At 58.7% G+C, this 20,722-nt stretch overlaps 1 protein-coding gene across 4 annotated transcripts; it reads right to left on the reverse strand.

Moving 5' to 3' along the window:
* Positions 1–156: 156 nt before the first annotated feature.
* HSF1 (heat shock transcription factor 1) lies at positions 157–20,707 on the reverse strand. Of its 4 annotated transcripts, none has more exons than XM_044244766.1 (14): positions 20,438–20,707; positions 5,446–5,554; positions 4,983–5,119; positions 4,539–4,663; positions 3,314–3,389; positions 3,174–3,235; positions 2,961–3,057; positions 2,736–2,872; positions 2,367–2,642; positions 1,889–1,969; positions 1,010–1,115; positions 870–935; positions 711–780; positions 157–608 (listed from the first exon to the last, which is right to left on the reverse strand). In XM_044244766.1, exons 1-14 carry the CDS (start codon positions 20,552–20,554, stop codon positions 403–405), a joined length of 1,665 nt encoding a protein of 554 aa, XP_044100701.1. In that variant the 5' UTR covers positions 20,555–20,707; the 3' UTR covers positions 157–402. The 4 variants fall into 4 exon arrangements, with proteins under 4 accessions (XP_044100701.1, XP_044100700.1, XP_044100703.1 ...); XM_044244765.1 differs by having other exon boundaries at positions 5,446–5,557; XM_044244768.1 differs by lacking the exon at positions 1,889–1,969.
* Between the last annotated feature and the right edge of the window lie 15 nt (positions 20,708–20,722).

Raw genomic sequence — 20,722 nt, forward strand, 5'->3', positions numbered from 1 at the left:
TCCTGTGGAGTCCGGTGCGCACGGCTAGGCTCTGACCATCGACTTCCCTCTGAGGGGGCCACCACGGCCCAGACCTCCAGCCCCCTTCCCGGTCCCATGTCCCCGGGGCCCACCCTGGGGGGTGGCGGGAGGAAACAGACGCAGGAGGCCACAGCGTAGAGTCTGTCGTTTATAGGTCTCTGCCAGTCTCGTCCGTCCGTCCGTCCGTCCGTCCGTGTGTGTGTATCTCTACTGAGGAGGTGAGGGAGACTCGTAAAAATCCCAAATCCAATCCTGACTGAGCACGAGCCGTCAGTCCCCGTGTGGCCGTAAGCCTCAAGCAGGCCGTGGCACAGGGCTGGGGCCCTTGCTGCTGACCGGGGTCCACGCCTCGCCCCTCGGCCGGCCTTCCTCCTGGGGCCTCTAGGAGACAGTGGGGTCCTTGGCTTTGGGGGGCTCGGAGCCCGCCAGCAGGGAGATGGTGGGGTCATCTGTGTAGTCGTCCCCCTCCGAGAAGTAGGAGCCCTCCCCCAGCTCGAAGAGCACGGGCAGGTCGCTGCTCCCCATCTCCACGGAGCCCGGGTCCACCAGGAACAGGGGTTGCGCCGTGTAGTGCACCAGCTGCTTCCCTGGGGGCGGGGCGGGGTCAGGGCACAGCCGGAGGGCACGGGGGCCGGGGGGGGGGGGGGGGGGGGGGCGGCGGTAGGGCGGGGGTTGGGGGCTCCGCTCACCTGAGTCCGGGCTGCTGTTCTCCGCCTCAAGGGGCCTGGGCGGCTCCTGGGGGGAGAGAAGCTCCTGGATCTGCCGGGACAGGAGGGGGTGGAGTGAGGGCTCCCCGCCGCCGCCCCCCCAGCCCCCACGCCTCTGCTGTCCCCGCCCTGCCTACGCACGCTGGCCAGGCTGCTGTCCAGGTCAGGCAGGCTCATGTCGGGCACGGTCACCGAGGGGCTGAACAGCTGCGGGGAAGGGAGGGCGGTCAGGCTGCGCCAGGGGCCGGGCGCGGGTGGGGGCAGGGCAGGGCGGCGCTCACGTCCAGCAGCGCGCTCGTGTCCACGCTGAAGCCGTGGCTCGTCAGCATGGTCTGCAGGCTGTCCAGGTTGGAGTCCATGGCGTCCAGGTGCTCACTGAGCTCGGTCCTGGCCAGAGCGGGCGGGGCGGGTCAAGCGGAGCTCCAGGCACCCCCAGGCAGATGCCTGCCCGCCGGTGCCCACACACACCAGCCCGGGGGTGGGGTGAGGGGGGCTGCCCTCAGCTGCACGCCCCCCGACCCGGGCCCCTGTCACGCCCTCCCTGGTGTGGGCCGGGGGCAGGCGTATGGGAGGGTAGCTGAGGCCACACGGGCTGGGCCAAGATGGCAGGAGGGCCCAGGAGGGGCTCAGTGCTCAGGATGGCTGGGGGCAGTTTTTCAGGCTTGACGAGGTCTTGCCTTTACACTGCAAGACCCCAGGGACGGGGCGAGGAAACCGTGGGCAGGCTATGGAGGGCTGGTCTCTGCCCTGGTGCATGCTGGGAAGGAGGCGTGGGTCTGAAGGCGGTGGCCAGGAAGGTCCCGGGCCACCTGGTGGACCTGTGCTAGAGGACGGTGGCCTGGCTGGTCCTGGGAGGTGTCCATGGGGCCCAGCCCCGCCCTGAGAGGAAGTGGGTCAGCACAGCAGCTGGGACTCTGGCCGCATGGGTGGCAGCTGCCAGGCTGGGAGCCCCAGTTCTGTCGGTCAGTGACCTGGGGCACTGGCTTGGGCCCCAGAGCCTGGGGTGGGTGGCGGGCTGCCCCCTGCTGCAGAAGGCCCGGGACACCTGTTCACCAGGCAGGGCCAAGTGCTCACGGCCAGGCCAGGGTCTGGTCCGAGGCTGGGGAGGGGCCTGAGCTCTGGCGGAGCCCTCCTCCCTCCCCAGTGGGGACGGCGCTAACCCTGGCTGGACTCGGCCATGCAGAGAGGAGGGGCAGGGGAAGAGGCGGGCGACCCCAGACATCTGTGGAGCGCGAGCCAAACTGCAAGATACAAAGACAAGAGCCCCCCGATTGCAGGTGGGGGCCGGTGGACTCCGTGCCCCCCGCCCTTGCTCGCCTGGCCTCTGGGGCGAGCCCTCTGCTGGCCAGCAGGACAGGGCAGTGGCCTGTTGCAGAAAGGGGGGACGGCAGCAGCCAGAGCGGCTCAGAGAGCAGGTGGAACAGGCCAGCGAGGCCACACACCCTTGGCTCCTGAGGCAGTGGGGACGTGGGACAAGCAAGCTCTGGGCTCAGGGCCAGATCTGCAGGCGCCTCCCCCAGCGACCCCGTACCCTCAGCCTGACGACCTCCCTGTACCAGCCCCTCCTGGCCGGTCCTGGCTGGAGGCCCGGCTGCGCTTCCAGAGGCCGCAGTGGAGGTGGGCGGGGGCGGCACTCACTTGTCCAGGCAGGCTACGCTGAGGCACTTCTCAGGGGCCGAGGCAGGTGGGGGCGAGGGTGAGGGGTGGCGGGCCCCTGCATCCGTGAGGGGTGTGGCTGGGGCGGCGGGGGCAGGCTCGCTTTCCCGCAGGATGGAGTCAATGAGAGCGGTTGGGGACAGGGGTATCTCCACGACAGAGGACGGGTGTCCCGGACTGGCCTCCTCCACCCGGGGGCTCCGGGGAGGGCTGGGGGGCTCCTCCTTGACGCGCACCAGGGGGCTGCCGGAGAGCGGCCTGCGTCCGGGGAGCACACGCGTCAGCAGCCGGCTCTGTGGGCGCCCCCGGTCCCCCCGCCCCCGACGGCTGGGAGGAGGACGCGGCCCCCACCTCTCATCTACGCTTCCGCCTGGGGAGGCCAAGGGGCTGCTGGGGGCCAGTTCGGTGATGTCGGAGATGATGGGTCCGGAGCTGGCGACGGCATCTGGGGAGTAGAGGCTGGAGCTGCTGTAGGCCGGGGAGGGAGCCTGCCATCGGAGGGAGGCGGCCTATGTGGCAGGAGCCGCAGCAGCGCCCACCCCTGCCCGGGCCAGCCCCGCGGCACCGCGCGCTCACCGAGTAGGGGCCCGGGCCGTGGACGTGCTGCAGGGAGTACTGCCGGCCGTACTTGGGCCCGGAATGTGCCGAGCTGCCGTCATTCAGCATCAGGGGGCTGCGGGGCGGGGCGGGGGGGGGGAGAGGTGGGGTCAGGGGCCTCCCCGGGACCACGGCCACCCGCCACTCAGCCGAGAGGAGACAGGGAGGCCCAGGGCACCCCCCACGCCTCACATTTTCCTCTTCACCCCCAGGATCCGGTTCGACTGCACCAGGGAGATGAGGAACTGGATGAGCTGTGTGGGCAGCAGAAAGGCACAGTCAGCCCGGCCGGGGACGGGGCCCAGCGGGCGCCCCCCAGGCCCGCCGCACACCTTGTTGACGACCTTCTGCTGCTGGGCGTGCTTCTGCCGCAGGCTGGCCACTTCGCGCCACAGGGCCTCGTTCTCGCTGGAACACACCGGGCCGGTCAGCCACCCCCCCCCCGCGCCCCATCCCGCGCCCTGGCAGGTGTAGGGGCTGGGAGCCTGGCGGTAACGGGCACCGCGGCCCCTCTGTGCTCGCTACGCCGCTGGGGGAGGACATACAGACGATCCGGGTGGGGGGTCCGGTGGAGGGGGCTCCTAAGGCAAGGGCTGGGGGTCTTAGGCAGAACACAGGATTGGCCCCCTTGCCCCGCCAACCATCTCGGCCCCAAATGAACCTGAGGAGAGGAGGGAAGGCCGGCCCAGCTCTCAGGCTGGAGAGCGGCCTATGGAGGTCATCCTGGGCCTTTGAGGGGCTCGGGGTTGCTCCCCAGGCCTGGAAATGGCTCACCGGTGACTTTAAGGAGTGGAAAGGGCCACCTGGGCACCATTTCCCCAACTGGGCAAACAGGGCTGTGAGCCCTCCTAATAAGCCAGCCCCCCGAGTGTGTCCTTGACACGGAATTGACCCCCTTGGCCGCACCTGGAGAGGCACCCGTTTCCCGGGAGGCCAAGTTCACCCGGCCCCCTTCTGCACACGTCATATAGCCAGTGGCTTCTGCTGGACCCCAACGTGAGCTCAGTCAGCTCAGGAGCCTCTTCTGTGATGCTGGAGTCGTGAGGCCCTGCCCCCTGGGCCGGTCTGAGGCCGCACACAGCTAAGCTGACGACAGGCACCCCAGGCTGTGGTTCCAGAGGTCCCCAGGCCCCCCGGTGCATAGGAAAAGGCTCAAGCCAGCCTTACTGGGAGTCCTGGCTGAGGACAGGAGCACAGCACTGGTTATGTGGTGGCCAAACGTGCCCCAGGGGTGGGGACCAGCGGGACAGCCAACACCGTGAGAGCCGGGAAGAAACCCTCCACCCCAGCCTCCAGGGTGCCCAGGCGGGAGGCAGCGGGAGGAGCGCAGCTCTGCCTGCTGGGCCAGGAAGCCGGCCAGACTCGGTCTCCCGGGGAGTGAGCACGAGTCCAAACCTAATCCTACATCCGCAGGGCAGAAGGCCTGGGTGCCTGTGTCACAAGCTGTGGGAGGCGGGGCTGGTTGACGAGGCCAGCTCCCGGGCCTGCCCCCTCCTGCCTGCTCCCTCCCCCCCGGCCGGCCACCTCCCCGCCCGCGTGCCGCGGCGCAGAACCTACTGCTTCATGGCCAGGAGTCTGGAGTCCATGCTCTCCTGCCTCCCCTTCATGAGCTGCACGTCGGTGAGCAGCTTGGTGACGCTGTCCTGGCGAGTCTTCATGTCTTCGCTCTTCAGCGTGGACACCTGCGTCCCGAGGGGGACAGTCACTGGGGGGACCCCACCCCACTGCCCCCCAGACTGTGCCCAGGCCAAGGGGCTGGCGGTCCGGAGAGGGACGTTTGCTGTGGTGGCTGATGGGCTAACGGGCAAGGGCAGCCCAAGATGCACAAGCAGGGAAGGGAGGGCCCGGCAGGAAAAGGGCTCGCTGGAGCCAGACCAGACCATCGGGCGGCCACCGAGCTGCCGTGGGCAGTGGACAGGCCCGCAGGACAGCGAGGGGACGCGGCATCCCTGTCCCCTGGAGGATGATCTGCGGAGGCCGAGAGGGAGGCCGGCTACTCACACTGGTCACTTTCCTCTTGATGTTCTCTAGGAGCTGCTCCTGGCCGCGCAGGAAGCACGGGTGCTGGAACTCAGTGTCGTCCCTCTCCGGCTTGACCAGGCCACCCTGCTCGATGTGGACCACCTTCCGGAAGCCGTCTGCACATGACGGGGTGGGGGCCGCTCTGCCTCAGGCTGGGGACCAGACCCCCAACGAAAGCCCAGCCCCTGCCCTACTAAGGGTCACCCAGGGCGTCCCAGAGCCGGGCTCTGCCTGGCGCAGCTCTGGCCCCAGCACTGCCTGCAGCCACCGGATGGTCTGGGTCTAAGGGCGACCCCACTCCCCCCGGCGACACGCCCTCCCCAGCACGTGGCTTCACACTCTTCCCTGAGGACTCTGGGTTCAGGCCCGCAGGACGCTGGCCGCTCAGAGCCACGGTGCAGGCGCCCCGTTCCCCGGCTGCAGCGGGGGCGTGGGTACTCACACATATTGAGCTGACGCACGAAGCTGGCCATGTTGTTGTGCTTGAAGTACTTGGGCAGCACCTCCTTGGCGAACTGGCCCTGGTCGAACACGTGGAAGCTGTTCCCGCTCTGCTGGGAGACATGCCGCCGGGTCACGCGGGAGGCTCGCTCCCGACAGCCGGGCCGCCTGTCAGCAGGGCGAGCCTGGTCCCTCTGCCCTGCACGGCCAGGGAGGGACCCCGTCGCGAGCCATCACAAACCCCGGCCCGGGCCTCCAGAGGGTCCCCGAACACCCCGTCTTGCACAGCAGTCTCTAGGGAGCGGGTTTCCGCTCTCATCAGCGAACTTCGCCTCGAGCAGCTCAGACCCCAGAGCGAGGCTGCCAAGAGAAGGGGAGGCCCGAGTGCCCCGGGAGGGAAACCCAGAGTTGTGTTCAGAAGCGCAAGTCCGCTCCTCTGCGGGCGTCCGAGACCCCAGCAGGGTCGCTGCACTTCACGCCCTCCAACCCCTTTCAGACCTAACCCAGGGGCTCCCAGGAGGTTCCGGGCCCCGGAGCAGCGACAGAGTGATGAGGGGAGCCCGGCCGGGGAGGGCTGTGAGCCCGAGAGACCTGAGCACAGCTTCCCTGGCAGAGAGGGTGCCAGAGGCCGCGAGAGTCGAGACCCCCGGGTGCCCCACGGGAGCGGGAGGCCGGCCCGTCCACGTCAAGCAGCTCCGATGTAAGCGCGTGAGGGGCGGGGAAGGCAGAGGGAGGCCCTCGGAAACTCTTCTCCTCCAAAGTGGCAGTAGGAAAACTGCCCCAACTGTCAGAGTGACCTTTCCAGAACTCTCAAAGTCAGTCGAAGGGTTCTGGCAACACGAGGGAGCATTTATTCAAGAAGAGCGGTTCAGGGGCGCCCGGGGGGCTCAGTCGGTTAAGCGGCTGCCTTCGCTCAGGTCATGATCCCGGCGTCCTGGGATCGAGTCCCACATCGGGCTCCTTGCTCGGCGGGGAGCCTGCTTCTCCCTCTGCCTCTGCCTGCCTCTCTGTCTGCCTGTGCTCGCTCTCTCCCTCTCTCTCTCTGACAAATAAATGGAGTCTTAAAAAAAGAAAAGGAAAGAACAGTGGTTCAGTCGCAGGAGGGTCCGAGAGGTTGCTCTACTCCCACCGGCCTCCTGCAGCCGCGAAGTCCTGCAGCCGAGATCCCCAAACCCCAGCACCCTGAGAGGCACGCTGCGGGGTGCTGCTGGGGCTCCTTCGAGCCCCACTCCCAGAGGATTCTTATTTTACTGCTCTGACAGTCACCTGGGCGGTTCCACTTGCAAAGCTGTCTTTGCTTGACTTGACCCAAAACTCTGCCAATATAAAAAGGCTTTTCCCTAGGGATGCTTGTTGATAACACCAAGAGCCTATTTTAAAACTCTGTGACTGTCCAAGTCAGAGGGTAACAGTTAAGGCAAAAAACCAAGCTAACCAGAAAGTGTAAAAGAAAGAGCTGGATGGGGCGCCTGGGTGGCTCAGTGGGTTAAGCTGCTGCCTTCAGCTCAGGTCGTGATCCCAGGGTCCAGGGATCGAGCCCCACATTGGGCTCTCTGCTCAGCAGGGAGCCCGCTTCCTCCTCTCTCTGCCTGCCTCTCTGCCTACTGGTGATCTCTGTCAAATAAATAAAATCTTAAAAAAAAAAAAAGAAAGAGCTGGAGAATGAGATACTTCTGAAAATCTCCAAAATATTCCCGGAAACCCCGAAGTCACATGCATGTGCAGGGCCGTGTGGAGAACCAGGGTAAGACCTAAAAACACCCTAAGCTTGCGCCCCAGGCTGAGCTCAAGGGTCCCCATCGGCAGGCATACCCCAATACATACACAGAACCCCCCAAAGAATGGGGCAGTTATGGGTTCCAGGCATTAAAGGAAATTTCTACCCCCTTCACTACAATGCTAACCAAGGAAAAGACTTCAGTGGTCACAAACAACAAAGACCATACACTGACCAGAATCAGTTCAGAAAACTCACAAGACAAATGACTACCAACAACTACAAGTAACGGTACCAGCCCTGGAGAGGGAAAGCTGATGTTCAGAGCCGAATACACATGGCGTTACATGACCTGAAAGTCCCGTTTCCAAAAACAACAACAAAAAACCTGCAAAGAAACGAGGCCCGGCCTATACACTGGGAAAAAAGCGATCAGCTGAAACCATTTCTGAGGGGGCTTAGAAGCTGGATTTATTACACAAAGACTTTAAATCAGCATTTCAGACACGTTCAAAGGCTAAAGTGAAACTGCGTCTAAAGAAATAAATGAAAGCATGGGACAACTGGGTGGCTCAGTTGGCTAAGCAGCTGCCTTCGGCTCAGGTCATGATCCCAGGGTTCTGGGATCCGAGTCCCACATCAGGCTCCTTGCTCAGCAGGGAGCCTGCTTCTCCCTCTGCCTCTGCCTGCCTCTCTGTCTGCCAGTGCTCACTCTCTCTCTCACTGACAAGTAAATAAATAAAATCTTAAAAAAAAAAAAGAAATAAAGGAAAGCATGAGAATATCTCATCGAACAAAGAACATCAATAAAAATAAAAATCATAGGGACGCCTGGGTGGCTCAGTTGGTTGGACTGCCTTCGGCTCAGGGCGTGATCCTGGAGTCCCGGGATCGAGTCCCGCATCAGGCTCCCAGCTCCATGGGGAGTCTGCTTCGCTCTCTGACCTTCTCCTCACTCGTGCTCTCTCTCACTGTCTCTCTCTCTCAAATAAATAAATAAAATCTTTAAAAAAAAATCATAAATATAAAGCAAATCAGCAATTTCTGACTGAGAAGGCGTAATAACTCAAGCCTAAAGCTCACTAGAGGGGCTTGAGAGCAGATCTGAGCACAGACAAGAAGGAGTCAGCACACGTGAGGACAGGCCCACTGAGATCACCCAGTCAAAGAGAAAGAGAAGACAGTGAAGAAAAATGGACAGTCTCAGAGACTGGGGGGGTATGAGCAAACACCAGCGCATGCACCATGGGGTCCCGGCAGGAGAGGAGAGGACAGAAGGAAGAAGGGCTGAAAACTTCTCAAATCTGAGGAAAACCATCCAGGAAGCTAAAGAAACCCCAAGCAGGGTGAACTCAGAGAGGGCCGTGTCTAGAAGCCTCGTCATCAAACTGCAGGACAGGAAGACCCAGAGAGGCCTCTGGAAGCCACAAGGGAGAACAGACTTCATGCGCAAGGGCGCCTTGAGTAGATTAACAGCTGACTTCTCATCGAAAGCCATGGAGGCCAGAGGCAGTGGGATGAGTTAAAGGGGCTGAAAGAAAAAAACCCGTGAATCAAGAATTTTATATCCAGCAAAACCACTCTTTGAAAAGGAAGGAAAAATTTCTTCTTCTGGGATGTCAAGTGTGAGGAAATCTACTGAACCACTCCCAAGTGAAACAAAGGTTACTTAAATGTTTTTTTTTTTTTTTTTTTTAAGATTTTATTTATTCATTTGACAGAGATCACAAGCAGGCAGAGAGGCAGGCAGAGAGAGAGGAGGAAGCAGGCTGTCTGTGGGGCTTGATCCCAGGACTCTGGGATCATGACCCGAGCCAAAGGCAAATGCTTTAACCCACTGAGCCACCCAGGCGCCCCTAAATCTTTTAAAGTCTCTGGAAACTGTCCTAAAAGCGTACAGCAAATGAAAACATTTATTCCAGAAACCCTACGAAGACTATGTAGGAATAGTGAGCTTGTGACACCTCAGCCGCAAGCCACTCCCTTCCGACTCCAGTTCACCTTGACTGATGCTACACCCTGGGAGGGCACGGCTGGGAAGCTGGCAGTCCCTCTGCCCCGTTTCCAGTCAAGGTTTACTGTATTTCACTGAGAGGGGAAGGCCACCAGCATTTCTCATCCTGTCTAGGTAAAGAGGCTAAATTCCCGGTGATTGCAAACAAGAGTTTGGGGAGGGGTCTTCTCCATTTTGCCCCCATCCACATAATGCAGGCTGTACCCCAGGCATGGGAGGTTGAGCGTATGGAGCCCCTGACAGCCCTACCTCCAGCCAGCATGCGGGGCATAGCATCCGTGCTGGGGGAGGCCGCTGTCCTGCCCCGTGCCTGGAGCACTGGCTCAGAAGGCCCCAGGAGAGAGGCAGTCCAAAGGAAAGAGAGCTCTGAAGGTTTCCCCCAGCAAACTCACTTTATGTGAAATAAAGTGTAGAAAGCTCAAGCCTAAGGCTGCTCTTGAGAACAGCACAGCTCTGAGAGTCACAAGCTCAAGGGGCACCTGGGTGACTTGGCTGAGCATCTGTCTGACTCTTGATTTCATCTCAGATCATGACTGTAGGGTTGTCGGATCAAGCCCCATGTCAGGCTCCCTGCTCAGCGGCGCATCTGCTGGAGATTCTCCCTCTCCCTCCATCCCTCCCCAAACCTCGCACACATGCTCCCTCTTTCTTGAAGATAAATAACTCTTCAAACAACAAACAAACAAAAAACAAAGGAAGAGAAACAAACTCAACCACAAGCCGCTTGTTCCCACAGGCTAGAGCCCTCGCAGGTCTGAGCAAACCTCAGCCAGACCTGAAAGGCTGCCCTGCGAGAATGTAACTGGACCAGACTGTTGAACGGTCTGTGCCCTGTGGTACCGTCAGAACCAACGGAACAATCAGGCGGAGCATGGAGCCTATGGTCTGGGTGTACTACCCCCCGACACAGTGAACCCACACAGAGACCAGAGAGGAAACAGACATTACTAAACTACAAGCCTGCAAACCTCAAAAACAAGCACAGGAGCGGTGGGGGTACGGGTGAGGGCGGGCATCCAGGAGTACGGCACGGCCCCAAATGTGCTTTACCGACAAGATGAGACATGTAAATAGCAACATACGACCCATGCACAAGGGGGAAGAGAGAAGAGGTAAGAGAAACAGCCTGTGAGAGACAAGACATCAGATTTAACCAAGACTGCAAAGAACATGTTATAAGTATGTTTAGAGAATGAAAGAAAGTCATAAAGTCGAGGAAGATGAGGAGACTGTGCCTCACTGAAGGGAGAGGAAGAGTAAAGAGACTGGAAGCACAGAGCAGAGTCAGACAGAAATTCCCAAGTTCAGCAGCACAACAACCAAGATGAGACACTTATCATTAGGGCTCGACAGTGCAGGGAGCTGGCAGGAGAAAGAATCAGCAGACCGGGCGAGGGACTGACAGAGACGGCGACAGCGGCAGAACAGAGAGAACAGAGTCAAGAGAACTGAAAGGAGCCTCAGAAATGCGTGCGGCCCCTTCAGCTGCACCAGCCTGTGTGTAAATGGAGCACCATGAGGAGAAAGGGCTGGAACAAGGATTCAGGGAAACAAGACCTGAAAACTTCCCAATTGCGCTTTTTTTTTTTTTTTTTAAATTTGAGAGAGAGACAGTGAGAGAGAGCGTGAGCGAGGAAAAGGGCAGAGAGAGAAGCAGACTCCCCATGGAGCTGGGAGCCCGATGCGGGACTCGATCTCGGGACTCGGGGACCATGACCTGAGCCGAAGGCAGTTGTCCCACCCACTGAGCCACCCAGGCATCCCTTCCCAATTGCACTTTTAAAAAAGTCCATGAACATGGTATGCCATCCCGTCAACTTGGTTTCTTTCCCAAGTGTTTTTATTATTCTCAAGTCTTGACATGATGATCCCTGCATGTTTTACCAGACTTCTCTGTAAGAACTCTTCCCTCTACCCTGAACAGTTGTAAACGAAGTTTAAAAAAAAAAAAAAACATAAAACAAAAACCAACTTCCTGTCATTCATTAGAAATGCAATTGATGGGGCGCCTGAGTGGCTCAGTGGGTTGAGTGTCTGCCTTCAGCTCAGGTCATGATTCCAGGGTCCTGGGATCAAGCCCCGCATCAGGCTCCCTGCTCAGTGGGGAGGCTGCTTCTCCCTCGACTTCTCCTTATGCATGTGTATCTTTCTCAAATCTTGAAAAAAAAATACAACTTATTTTTGTGTGTTGACCTTGTATCTAGTGATGTTGCAAAACTCATTAATGATTAAAAATCATTAGCTGGAGAAGTATTTTTTGGGAAAAAAATAGATTTTTTAGATTTTGACAGAGAGGCAGCCAGAGAGAGAACACAAGCAGGGGGAGTGGGAGAGGGAGAAGCAGGCTCCCCGCTGAGCAGAGAACCCGATGCGGGCTTGATCCCAGGACCCTGAGATCATGACCTCAGCCAAAGGCAGAGGTTTAACTCATGAGCCACCCAGGCGCCTCTTGTCTAACTTTTTTAAAGTTTATTTAATTTTATCTCTACACCCAACATGGGGCTTATGCCAAGGTTGTTCTTTGTGACCAGGATTCAACAGGTGTGACGGTATCTGAGCACAGGTTACAGACGTCACCTGCGGTTCCTGCTGTCTCGGATCCCTTGCTCTGACAGAAGCAGGCCGACCTGCTGTAGCAACCCTAAGGAGAAGCTCACGGGGTGCGGAATCAAAGCCTCCTGCCAAAAGCTACTTGTCACAAAACACCTGAGTAAACCTGGAGGCGGGTTCGCTCTTCCCCAACTGAGTCCTGAAGTGACTGCAACGTGTATGAGGGGCCGCGAGTTAGAGTCGGCCTGGGACTCTCAGGGACTGGGGGACGCTTCTTGTTTTAAGCAGTTAAGTTTTAAGATAGTTGGTTACACAGCAATCAGCAATACAACCACTAAATATCTGTGCATGTGTTTTAAAGATTGATGTATTTATTTAAGCATGGGGGGGTGTGCACAAGGAGAAGGAGGCTCCCAAGCAGACCCCTCACTAAGTGCAGAGCCCGATGCGGGCCTTGATCTCATGACCCTGAGATCGTGGCCTGAACCGGGATCAAGAAAGAGTCAGACACTTAACCACTCATGTGCCTCTTTGTGTCTTTTTTTTTTGAGGCTACTGCAAATACCTCCATTTTCAACAGTTCATTGCTAGTGTGCAGAACTAGATTCAGTTTTTGTATACTACCCTCAAACTCCGTGGCCTCACTAAACTCATTTATGAGTTCTAGCAACATTTTTTTGGTAGATGTCTTGGGACTTTCTAAGTCAATGATGGTGTTTTCTATAAATGGAGACAGTGTGACATCTCACCTTCCAATTCTTTGGTCTTTTATTTCCTTCTCTGCCATATCGCCCGACCAGCGGATTACACACACTGTTCAAGAGGAGCGGTAGGAACAGACTTCCCAGCCTTCTTGTCCAGTGTTGGGGGAAATGCCCGCTCTGTCACCTTTAAGTACGACGCCACATGTAGGCTTTTGCAGGTGTTTCTGTGGGCTGAGGAACTGCCCTCACGCGTCTGCTGAGCGGTCGTCGTGAAGTGCGGGTTAAGTCTGTGCAGCGTTTCTCGTTACGCTGTCGAGACGGTCGGGCGGTCCTTCTTCCCTCCCCACTGATGCGCTTACACTGTGCTCCGAAAGCTGACCAGACTCCCGTCTACGCAGCTGCCCTCTGGCCTCAAGCCTCAGAGCTGCTGAGAAGTCAGAATCGTTCTATGTCCCTTTGTGCAATTCCCTTTCTTTTTTCTGGCTGCTTTTAAGATTTTCTCTTTATCACCTGTTTTTAGCAACCGGACAGTGATATGACCTGGTATACTTTCTTGTGCTTTCCCTTCCGGGAGTTCTTGGAAGGCTTGGAACTACAGCTTCACAGCTTTCCAAAAATCTGCATGGTTCCGGCTAAGCACTCCCTCCCCCTTCCTACTGGAATCCGCTTCGGTGTCGTCAGGCGTCCGTCCCCACGAGGCTCCGCTCAGCGTCTGCCGTCTGCCGTCTCCGGCAGCGCTGCGAGCACTTTCTCCCAGCAGTCTAGCTCAGTCATCTTTCCTCCTGCGGCAGCTGAGCTGCGGCGGACCCCTGCACCGACTTACACCAACCAGCCTGGAACGGAGAGGACTTCAGATCCGCGGTAGCACCGGGGGCGCTCACCCCGCGCACCATTACGGCACCGGCAGGTCCCGAGTCTGCAGCCAGGCCTCCCCGGCTTCCCCTGCTACCTCAAAGTTCCTATGGGATCTTTTGTAAGTCGACATTCCTAAAGCAAACAAGTACCCTAACTGAACATGGAAAATTCCACAGTACTCCCACAGCCCAGAATCGTCTCTCCGTTAGCTGAAACAGGCACGGACGCAGGCCTCTTTTAAGAGCAGGATGGCTTCACACGAACTTCCAAAAGAGGGGCATGCCTGGGCCGTATCAACTAAAGCCCCTATTTTATTCAGATCTCTTTAGTTTTTGCCTTCTGTCCTTCTGTCCCAGGACACCATCCAAGGGGCTACAGGGCACTGGGTTGTCAAGCCTCCTCACTCCCCTCTTGCAGGGTCAGTCTCTCAGACTGTCCTGCTTTCTGTGGACCCTGACGGTTTTAAGGAGCACCGGGCCAGCGTCCGCAGACGGTCCCTCACTTTCGACGCGTCCTCTGTCTTTTCCTCATGACTCGCTGACATTATAGAAGCGTCCGGAGGAGGGCCACAGAGGTCAAGCGCTCTTCTCGTCCTGGCAGCAAGGCCGCGCACCGAGAGGCCGTGTGTCTCAGGCGCCCCCACCGCAGTCGCCCCCACCCGTCCCCACTGTGCTTCTCGGAAGAAAGCCACGTGCAGGTGGGGAGATGTGCGGCGCTTCCCCGAACCGGGGATTTCCACGAACGGGGAACCCTTCTGCACGGACACTGGGTCCGTGACATTTCCCCTGTCTTCACGGGCTTGCTTCACCTCTCGGAGCACTCGGAATGCTTCTACAATTGCTTTAACGACTTTGTCGGCTAGTTCCCAGCATCCCTGGGAACCTGCTGCGACTCTCCCCTTCTCGGTCACAGGACGCACTCCCCACCTGACCCATCTGTCCGTTCTGGTAGGCCCCCGACACGAGGGTCTTTATGTCGTGTTTGGGTTTTGCGGTTTCCTCCTGAGAGTGTCTGTGTGGCTCAGTCTGATCCTTGCGTGGCTTCTCTTTAAACTCGGTGACACCGCATTTGGGGCTGATTTTCTTAATTCAGCCACAGCTCCAAGCTCTGGCTCATCCTGTCTCTGCTGAGTGATCTGCAAGTTGAGCGGGATTCTTCCGCTCCGGCTGGGAGAACTCAGGATACCTCGAGGCCCTCTGTGAGCTCTCCTCAGTAGCTGTTCCTTCTCTGGAACGCTCTCAGGCTTCACAGGTCTCGCTGCAGGGGCAGGAGGATCCAGTCGTCTGTCGAAGGCCCAGAGGGGCTCGCGTGCAGACTCACGGACCTCTTTCTGGGCACGGCTCCCGCCCCCGGTGCCGCACCTTGTAAACTCTAGCTGCATCGGCCTTTCCAAAGTCTGGGCTCGTAGTCTGAAAACTGCCTCCGGACACAAAGTCTGCGCACCCGTGTGGCATACCTGTCCCTCCTGTTTTCAATCCTGAACACTGTTCAAGGGTGAAGCCACACTGAGTGTGTCCCGTAAGCCCTACTTAAGGGCCATCAGGGGTTTCAAAGGTTTCCTGGTGAATCCATCACAGCGCGCGCCGCTCCACGTCCCTGCCTCATGGTTCAAGCCCCTCCTCTGCTGCCCCTGAGGAAGTCCTGGAGGTGCTCTTAGCTTTCCCTGGGCATAATCAAAGCCTGTGACCAGAAATGCGGAAGAAGCAGGAAGAAGTGAGTGCCCTGCCGCTGGCTGCTGAGCCCTGCCCTAATCCGGACATGCACTTCTCTTTCCTTCTTTCCTTCCTTCTTTTTTCTTTCTTTTTAAAGTAAACTCTACACCCAGCATAGGGCTTGAACCCGCAGCCGCCAGGCCCAGAGGTGCATGCTCGACCCTAAGCCGGCTGTCCGGGATGCACTTCATCGCAGCTACTGAGTCTGGAGCCTCTGGCCTACTTTTTCTTTTTTTTTTTTTTAAGATTTTATTTATTTGACAGACAGAGCAGCAGGCAGAGAGGAGGAAGCAGGCTCCCTGCAGAGCAGAGAGCCCGATGCGGGGCTTGATCCCAGGACCCTGAGACCATGACCTGAGCCGAAGGCAGAGGCTTAACCCACTGAGCCACCCAGGTGCCCCGTCCGGCCTTACTTTTGACGCCACCTGGACCAACCTAAAATGAGTCCAAAACTCTGCAGGCAGGTCGGTGTTTTACGGAGATGGTTTCTGTCGTTGAGTATTTTCTCAAAGGGCCCCACGACCCCAGAGGGTTAGTAACCACCGAATTCCACGAGGGGGACCAGCTGCACTCTGCCCAGAACACTTTGGTCCCCGCCGATGTCAATCCGAAGACTAGTCGGGCGTGAGGCCCTCTAGTCTCCTGACTGCGGCCGGCAGACCGCACTGCGGGGCCCGCCACGCGGCGTTCGGAGCAGGGCGTGTGCGGCCACCGCCGAGAAATCCAGGCCGCAGGGGGAGGTGACAGGGTGTGTGAGCTCCGGCGAGGGAGCGAGGCTTCCTCCTCCTCCTCCCCATCCTGGTTTCGTCCTTATCTGCGTCGGAGGCCGTCTGCGCCGTCATGTCCTGTTTCCCTTTCAGCTCAAGCTGGCTGTCCTGAGCTCCCGCGACACAGGCACCGACACAGCCTCCTGTGACACAGGCCGCGGCACCCTGTGCTCGGACCTCCAGGCCCGGGAGCCGAAGCAGGCCGCTGACCCTGCTGACTCTGTGGCTTTCAGGGTCAGGAGGGGAGGGGTCTGTGGTGGCCGCTGCTCTCCTGCCAGGACTGGGAAGCCCGTGACAGCTGGCCTTCCTCCCTTCAGCACCTGTGAAGACAGCCCCACTCCGCCGGGGAGGGGGCCTTGCAACCGAGCTGCGGCTCCAGGGCCCACGGACTGTTAGCCCCACACCATACACGATGGAAGCTCTTTGCACATTCTGGAGTGGGTCCGTCCCACTGCCCACTTCCAGGTCCTCGAATAAAGAATTATGAGCACATACATGGGTCCTGTGGAGTCCGGTGCGCACAGCTAGGCTCTGGCCTCTCTGAGGAGGCCACCACGGCCCAGACCTCCAGCCCCCTTCCTGGACCCATGTCCCCGGGGTCGACCTCACCCCCTGGCGGGTGGCGGGAGGAAACAGATTCGGGAGGCCACAGCGTAGAGTCTGTCATTTATAGGTCTCTGCCAGTCTCGTCCATCCGTCCGCCCGTCTGTGTGTATCTCTGCTGAAGGGGTGAGGGGGACTCATGTAAAAACCCCAAATCCAATCCTGACTAACCACGCGCACTGCTGGTCAGTCCCTGTGTGGCTGGGGTCTAACAGAAAACAGGTGGGGGTAAGCAGCGTCTTGACCCTGTAGGCCTGAGTGGGGCTCCCCTGCTGCCCCCAGGAAATCTGGAGTCCCTGACAAAGGCAGACAGGGAAACAGCTGCTCGTCATCAGAAAGATGGAGGATTGGGGCGCCTGGGTGGCTCAGTGGGTTAGGCCTCTGCCTTTGGCTCGGGTCATGATTCCAGGGTCCTGGGATCGAGCCCCGCATGGGGCTCTCTGCTCAGCAGGGAGCCTGCTTCCTTCTCTCTCTCTGCCTGCCTCTCTGCCTACTTGTGATCTCTGTCTGTCAAATAAATAAATAAAATCTTAAAAAAAAAAAAAAAAAAAAGATGGTGGATTCAGGTCTGGCTTAACCAATCTCCAGCTTTCTCTGTTCAGTTTCCTGATGTCTTTGAGACTCAATTTTCTTTCTTTTTTCTAAAGATTTTATTCACCCACTCATGATAGAGAGAGAGAGAAGCCGAGGGAGAAGCAGGCTCCCCACTGAGCAGGGAGCCCAATGCGGGACTCGATCCCCATGCCCTGGGATCACAACCTGAGCCGAAAACAGAGGCTTAACGGACTGAGCCATCTGGGGGCCCGAGACTCAGTTTTCCTATCTGCAGAATGGCCAACTGTCACCTCCTTGCACAGCCCTGGATGGAGAAGTGACACACAAGAAGGCACCGCCTCCTGCTGCAGGGGAGGTCTGAAGGAGCCCAGCCGGGCTACTGTTCGGCAGAGGCAACTGTGTGCTTCCGGGAGGCCCTGCAGCCCACTGCCCAGCCTGCCACTGGGGAGCGGTAACCTGCGGTGCTCCTTCAAAATTTTGGCTTAGATGACAGAGCCCTAAGGGCAGGATCCAGAGGGCCTGCTGGGTCCTGCCAGCTGTGTGAGAAGGAGCTCAGCCGGCTGGGGGGAGGGCCGGGGGCTCACCTAGCGCTCAGCGTCCCTGCCTGTCGTGGGAGCTCCGGAAACGGCCCACAGCCAGCTCTGAGTGTACCAGTGTGACCACGGCAATTCAAGGGGTTTCTCAGGTAGCTGATGAGCTGACTGCAGGAAGTGCCGTGCCCCTAACTCCCCACCCTGAGACCCAGCCCCTCCAGGGTGACCTCTGACCACTGCACGTACAAGGGCTACCTGGGACAGGCCCTGGCCTCGGTGACCTCCAGCTCGTCGGCGTCGGCTCCACACAGTCCTATTAACCGCACTCTGGCTCCCGAAGAAAACGGAGCTGCACTGATCAGGCTGGGCGAGGGTGGGGCCAGAAAAGCGCCAAAGCCCCAAATTCAAGAAGCCCCTCCCTCCAGCCCCCTGGCCTCCAAGAGGCCCTAAAAATAAGTGCGTCCTTAAACTCTGCCATCAGGCACCTCCCAGGCTCATCTGGCCCCGATCCCTAGGCCAGAAAGGCCTGATTCACGGACAGTCCCAGTGGGCGTGGGAGGCACAGGCTGTCGGTCAGGGGAGCTGTGGCACACCCTTAGGCTGTGCTCATGGTGGCCAAGTTCCCTCCTGGCAGCAGCAGGAGCTGCAGGGTCCTGCAGGAGCTGTCTGGGGGGCAGCTGCACCTCTAAAGACCCTTGCTTATTCAGCGAGATGCCATGCCCAGTGTATCTTCGACTGTGAGGGTCTGAGGGTCAGTAAGCCAACACAACTCTCTGGGGCAGCAACCTGTGGTCTGTCCCTCAGGCTGGGCAGGGGAAGCTCAACAGCCTGGGGAGTGGGAGGTGGCCCCACTGGCTGGAGGGTTTCTGGGGCCGGACCCCTGCCCCACCTTACTCAGCCTTGAGAATCAGCCACCACACCTCTGACTGCCCCTTGTCCCCTAGATCAGACATAGTGTTTCTTTTTTCTTTTTTTTAAAGATTTTATTTATTTGTCAGAGAGAGAGAGGGAGAGCGAGCGAGCACAGGCAGACAGAATGGCAGGCAGAGGCAGAGGGAGAAGCAGGCTACCTGCCGAGCAAGGAGCCCGATGTGGGACTCGATCCCAGGACGCCGGGATCATGACCTGAGCCGAAGGCAGCCGCTTAACCAACTGAGCCACCCAGGCGTCCCAGACATAGTGTTTCTCCTGGTAGAACTGTGAAAAAACTTCCAACACAAAGGGGAAGACACCAAAAGCAAGCACATCAGAGCTTTCTAAGGCCTCTGAGAGCCAGACTCTAGGCCACAAGTCTGCAGAAGACCCAGTCTGGACTTTTTTGGTAGAGGCCAAGGTACAGAACCATCTCCTGCCTCTGAGCCAGGCAGCTCTCCAGGCCCCTGCCCAGCCTGGGAAGGGCTTCCTTCCACTACTGAGCTACTGTGTGGTTTCTGTGTTCATTGTTAGTCCCAGCCCCTACCACTATGTCCTGCTCGACCTGCATATAGACCGGGAAGGGTCAAATACTCATGCTCCAGCCAGCCAGTTCCCCATCCCTCTCTCTCCTGAATCCAATTCCCTCCCACCTTCCCACCTGCCGCCCCACACCAACAGGGTTCATGGGCAGCCACTGTTAAGTGAAAGCTGTCACAGGTCCGACTGTTCCTGTTCAAAGGCCTTGCCCAGGACACAGGCTGCGGGTCCTGGAGAGTAACCTGGTGCCACCTCACCCACATGCCTAACAGGTCTGTAAGCAGAAAAGCAAGCAGATTAAGGGGCACCCTAGCAGGTGGGATGGATCACCCTAGCAGAATTAGGCTTGGACTATCCCAGGGCATCTCTGATCCCCTCCTTGATTAGGGTTAAGAGTGTTTCCTGGAAATTAGGGGAAAAAAAAAGAGGAAGGAGAAAGGTAAAGGAAGACAGAAATGTGGGGTCACTTCCTTTGGTTAGAAAACTCTGAGGTCTGGGAAGAGGGGATGGCGGTAACTCCGCAGCGTGTGGGAAAGCACGCTCCTCTTCAGGGTCCTGGTCCGTCATCACAGAAACAGGGAGCGCCCACATATCTAAGTCACTGAGACTGACACAAAGGGTCCCCACTCAGAACGCTGGTGATAACCCAGTCTCTTTATCTCCAGTCTTCAGGCAGAGCAGGGCTTGGGCAAACAGACAACCCAGGAGTTAGCTTCAGCCTCAACATTTCTTCATTCCTAATGGCTTAAGAGCATGAAAGGGAAGTGCTTAGCAAAGTCTGAGAAAGCCAGCGCTCCGGCCCTCAAGAGGTCAAACATATCTGAGGCACCCACAGGCTCTGCGTGACCAGGGTGGCCTTCCTTCAGGTCACCCATTTGCCAGCCCCGGGGTACGGCTCTGGCCTTCCCCAGACAGGACACCACAGGATGGGGAACAGCAGATTCCGATATTCAACTCCAAACACTCCCTGATTTACCTCGGCAAAACCGGAGCTGTCCGGTCTTGCAGGGTCAAACCTTGTAAACAAGCCTGCTGCCAGGCAACTGAAGACAGGGACTTTATAAAGACGCCCTGTGAGGCATGAAAAACAAAGCCGCTCCAGGGAAACCCAGCTTTAGCATCCCTGGGCAGGGGTTCGCGACCTACTTGAACTTGATGACGTTTTACTTTCTGTTTTCCTTCCTTTCGCCTTTGCACTGGAGCAACGCCCTCCAATCCACGCGCCACGTCCTAATTTTCTCCTAATAGCTGCCGCCACACCACCCTGCTAACTCATTTGGGAAGATACAGAGGGTCAGCTGGGTACAATGATCGCCAGCGAGACCCGGTACCGCTCCACGGACCGACACGCTTCCGCGACTGTCCAACAGTTAGCGAAAGACCGAAGGAGAGGCCCTTCCTCCCCAGCCCGGGGACACTCGGCGGGGCAGGAGCCGACGGGAGCGAGCCCCGCACGCTTTTCCGGCGAACCCCGGCCCTGAGTCCCGCCTCCACATCCCACTCCTCCTGGGGACTGGCCCCGGCCTCTCACCGGGCTCCAGCAGATAAGCGCGTCGGTGTCCGGGTCGCTCACGAGGGTCCACAGCTTGGTCAGGAAGGCCGGGACGTTGCTGGGCCCCGCCGCGCCGGGGCCCACGGGCAGATCCATACCGGGCTACGCGGGGAGAAGCGGAGATGACGACCGCGAAAGGGGGCCGAGGGCCGGGCTAGTGCCGCCGACGCGCCTGCCGCCGGGGTAGCGCCACCGCCGCCGCCCGCTGCGCACACACAGCCCCGCGGCCTAGCATGGCCGCAGCCATCTTGCGACGGGCGCGCT

The sequence above is a fragment of the Neovison vison genome, chromosome 4, assembly GCF_020171115.1.
Source record: "Neovison vison isolate M4711 chromosome 4, ASM_NN_V1, whole genome shotgun sequence".
NCBI lineage: Eukaryota > Metazoa > Chordata > Mammalia > Carnivora > Mustelidae > Neogale > Neogale vison.

Bases quoted from the DNA above. Each gene is read 5' to 3' on its own strand.
- HSF1 (XM_044244765.1), bottom strand. From the start codon at position 20,554: ATGGATCTGCCCGTGGGCCCCGGCGCGGCGGGGCCCAGCAACGTCCCG. The intron at 5,120-5,445 runs GTGAGTACCCAC...CGTCATGTGCAG, and splicing joins CGTGCGTCAGCTCAATATGT to ACGGCTTCCGGAAGGTGGTC. The intron at 2,643-2,735 runs GTGGGGGCCGCG...CCCCGGACGCAG, and splicing joins GGCGGAAGCGTAGATGAGAG to GCCGCTCTCCGGCAGCCCCC.